The sequence below is a fragment of the Lipotes vexillifer genome, unplaced genomic scaffold (assembly GCF_000442215.2).
Source record: "Lipotes vexillifer unplaced genomic scaffold, Lipotes_vexillifer_v1.1 scaffold387, whole genome shotgun sequence".
Taxonomy (NCBI): Eukaryota; Metazoa; Chordata; class Mammalia; order Artiodactyla; family Lipotidae; genus Lipotes; species Lipotes vexillifer.
Window position 1 is genome coordinate 4704544 of NW_006795399.1, and position 4228 is coordinate 4708771.

A 4228-nucleotide genomic window follows, 5' to 3' on the forward strand; every position below is an offset into this window, starting at 1 on the left:
GAAAGAGTTAGAAAGGTCGGAGGGTGCTGGGGTTACTGAGAGTATCTGGATGGATATTGAAAAGGCTGGGAGTTCGGAGTGGACAGAAATTAAAGTTAGATAAAACTTTGGGAAAATCTTTGAAAATGGGAAAGGAAGGGGTTGGGGATCTTGGGATGAAGAGGCCTGGGAATGGCTCAGGAGGCTGGTGAGATCCTGGAGTGGTTCAGGTGTTCAGGAGCCCAGAGTTATTCAAGAGATCTAGGGACTTCCCTGGTGGTCCAGTGGCTAAGACTCCACGCTCCCAATGCAGCGGGCCCGGGTTCGATCCCTGGTCAGGGAACTAGATCCCACAGGCTGAGACTAAGATTTCGCATGCTGCAACTAAAGATCCCGCATGCCACAACAAAGTTTCCTGTGTGCTGCAACTAAGACCCAGAGCAGCCAAATAAATAAATAAATAAATTTTCTTTCAAAAAAGAGAAAGATCTAAGTTCAAGGTCAGGTTCTGACTCCCTCTTCCTCTTCCCCCCACCCCACCCCTTTCAGCCTCCATCATGTGGAACACCTCTGATGCCAACTTCTCCTGCTACCATGAGTCGGTGCTGGGCTATCGTTATGTGGCAGTTAGCTGGGGCGTCGTGGTGGCCGTGACAGGCACTGTGGGCAACGTGCTCACCCTGCTGGCCTTGGCCGTCCAGCCCAGGCTCCGTACCCGCTTCAACCTGCTCATCGCCAACCTCACAGTTGCCGATCTGCTCTACTGCACCCTTCTCCAGCCCTTCTCTGTGGACACCTACCTCCACCTGCACTGGCGCACTGGTGCCACCTTCTGCAGGGTCTTTGGGCTCCTCCTTTTTGCGTCCAACTCTGTCTCCATCCTCACCCTCTGCCTCATCGCCCTGGGACGCTACCTCCTCATTGCCCACCCGAAGCTCTTTCCCCGTATTTTCAGTGCCAAGGGCATCGTGCTAGCCCTGGTGAGCACCTGGGTGGTGGGTGTGGTCAGCTTTGCTCCCCTCTGGCCAATCTATGTCTTGGTGCCCGTAGTCTGCACGTGCAGCTTTGATCGCATTCGAGGCCGGCCCTATACCACCATCCTCATGGGCATCTACTTTGTGGTTGGGCTCAGCAGTGTCGGCGTCTTCTATTGCCTCATCCACCGCCAGGTGAAGCGAGCAGCACAGGCGCTGGATCAGTACAAGCTGCGCCAGGCGAGCGTCCACTCCAACCACGTGGCTGGGACAGATGAGGCCATGCCTGGTCGTTTCCAGGAGCTGGACGGTGGGCTGGCATCAGGAGGGCACAGCGAGGGGATTTCATCTGAGCCAGTCAGTGCTGCCACCACCCAGACCCTGGAAGGGGACTCATCAGCAGTGGGGGACCAGAGCAACAGCAAGGCAGCTAAGCAAGTGGCAGAGAAAAGCCCTCCAGGAGAGCCTGCCAAAGCCAGGACAACTAAAAGAGACCAGAGAGCTCAGGACTCTCCATCAGAGTTTGGGAAGGTGACTCGGATGTGTTTTGCTGTGTTCCTCTGCTTCTCCATGAGCTACATCCCTTTCCTGCTGCTCAACATCCTGGATGCCAAGGTCCGGGCTCCCCGGGTTGTCCACATGCTTGCTGCCAACCTCACCTGGCTCAATGGTTGTATCAACCCTGTGCTCTATGCAGCCATGAACCGCCAATTCCGCCAAGCCTATGGCTCCCTCCTAAAACGAGGGCCCCAGAGTTTTCGTAGGTTCCATTAGAACTATGTCCCCAGTCACCAGAATCTGGAAATGTCTCCTCCAGAACTAAGGTGGTCAGCTGGTATGATGAGAGTAGATGAAAGACCTTTGGGAATTTCAACAGACAACCTCTCCCCAAGTCCCAAACCAGGCCTCTCCATCCCTCGCTCAACATTTCAGCCCTAGGCTGCTCAAGGTGCATTATTAATTATTAATAAACAAAATCTGTCCTTTTCACATTCAGGTGTGATCTTTGGGGAAGAAGGAGATAGGCCAGGGTTGGTTTGAAGCTGGAACTTAATAGTTGAGGGTTTGGGGGGACCTAGGTCAGAGCAGGGAGGGGCAGGAAGCAGAAGACCTGGGACACAGCCTTCAGCTGAAGGGTTTCCAGGTATAAAACATGTGAGTTGGTTTAAGAGGATTAGCCTGCCTTTTGCTTAACTTCCCAGAAATGGCCCCCACCTCTAGCTACTGCAAACAGGTTTTTTCAGCTCACAAAAGTTTTGAAATCCAGCTTTGATAGCCCCTCCAGTGAGTCCAGCCTCCTGGTCCTTGCCCTATCCAAAGAGAATGGTCACGGGGAAGAACTCCTCGCTCTGTGGAAATGGAGCTGAGCTTAGCTGAGGCAATGGCAGCAGGGTGTTCTAGCTGCCCTAGCAAGGTCACGCTTGTTGGAGCTAATTCACCTGGGTCCTGGCCCCTCCCTTCCCCCAGACTTGCTCTTGTCATCCTGGATTACGAAAGCTGAACAGAGGCTCTAGTTAAGAGGGCCCAGGGGGCTTCCCTGGTGGTGCAGTGGTTAAGAATCCACCTTCAGTGCAGGGGACATGGGTTCGAGCCCTGGTCCGGGAAGATCCCACATGCTGCGGAGCAACTAAGCCTGTGCGCCACAACTACTGAGCCTGCGCTCTAGAGCCCGCGAGCCACAACTACTGAGCCCGTGTGCCACAACTACTGAAGCTCGTATGCCTAGAGCTCGTGCTCCACAACAAGAGAAGCCACTGCAATAAGAAGCCCGTTCACCGCAACAAAGAATAGCCCCTGCTCACTGCAACTAGAGAAAGCTGCGTGCAGCAACGAAGACCCAATGCAGCCAAAAATAAGTAATAAGTTAATTAATTAAAAAAAAAAAAGAAGGCTCAGGAGCCAAGCTGAGGGGAGAGCATATCATTCCCTTCCTCCAGTGTAATTGACATCCTGTCACCCATGTGCTCGCGAATGCACATGCATGAATTTAAAGCACCTGTGGCCACCAGGTGACGCTGGTTCTCTGTGTTTCCTTTCTGGCTTCCCTGTTGAGGACAGAAGGTGTCAGCAAGACTGGGAGTCCAGAGATATCACCACCCTCCTGGCCAGCAGGGGTGGAGACCCAGGAATCCGCACCCCTCCCTTTCCCCCAAAGCTTAGGAAGAAAAGTGAAGAATTAGACACTTATTTTTCATGAGATATTTATTGTCTACCTGGTTGGGCTGGGGGGAGCAGGGTGGGCACTGGGGATAGAATGTGAGAGTCATGTTGACGGTGACACTGCTGTGGCTGCGTGCCGTCCCTTCCCTGCCCCCAGGTCCATGGTTTGAGCGAACAAAGTCCAGAGAGATTAAGACAAGGGCAGAAAGAACCATAGTCAGGGTGGACAGATTGATACCCTCACATTCAACCCACTTCCAGGGCCCAGGAATCCTGCCTCCTAATGAGGAACGTGTGCTTCGGAGTGTCCTCCTCCCGCAAAAATCACAGCAGCCTATACTGAGTCAAATTCAGGTGACTAAGGCAGGGGTCCAGACAGGTGGGGTGAACAGCAGAACCGATAAAGAACATCAGCCTGGGAGTGTAGGGACCCGGGCTCCAATCAAGGCTCTCTGATAATTAGTTCTGTGAACCTGAGCAGGACCCTGGATCATTCTGGACCTCAGGTTTTATAATCTGTACAAAGATGGGGGTGGGGTACACCCTTATCATGTGCCTTGTGCTGTCCTAAATCTTATAAATATATTATTCTGTGTAATCCTTACAAAATTTACCAAAAGTTATCTATTATAATCTCTTGCTTACAAATGAAAAAAATGAAGCACAAATAGGGTAAACAATTTGTCTGAAGTCCAAGAGCTAGTAAGTGATATGATCATGATTTGAGGGCCGAAAGTCTGACTTTAGTACCAGCCCACATGTCTAACCGCTATAGGACAGCAGCCTTTTTTTTTTTTTTTTTTTTTTTTTTTTGTTGTTTTTTTGGCCACAAGACTTGTGGGATCTTAGTTCCCCAACTAGGGATTGAACCTGGCCCTTGGCAGTGAAAGCATGGAGTCCTAACCACTGGAATTCCCCTGGCAGCATTAGTCTTACGTACCAAAGATGCCTGCCTCGTTACTAGAAGCTACGTGTACTCATACACATAAATGTTACAGCATCAAAAACAATGGTCACCCTAAAAGGTTGAATATAACTTGTTCTGTGCCACACCCCCTGCTCCACTGCCATCCCCAGCACCAACCTCTGTTACCTCCCCCTCCCCTGGGAGCTTC

The 4228-nt window shown here is 51.6% G+C and overlaps 1 protein-coding gene across 1 annotated transcript in view; it reads left to right on the forward strand.

The window, feature by feature from the left end:
* Positions 1–1943, forward strand: part of GPR84 (G protein-coupled receptor 84) — a 2461-nt gene extending 518 nt beyond the window's left edge. Inside the window, exon 2 of the mRNA XM_007467784.1 lies at positions 529–1943. Coding sequence (XP_007467846.1) covers positions 537–1727 — 1191 coding nt within the window. The 5' untranslated portion in view covers positions 529–536 and the 3' untranslated portion in view covers positions 1728–1943. The remainder of the gene's footprint in view (positions 1–528) is intronic.
* Positions 1944–4228: the final 2285 nt, after the last annotated feature.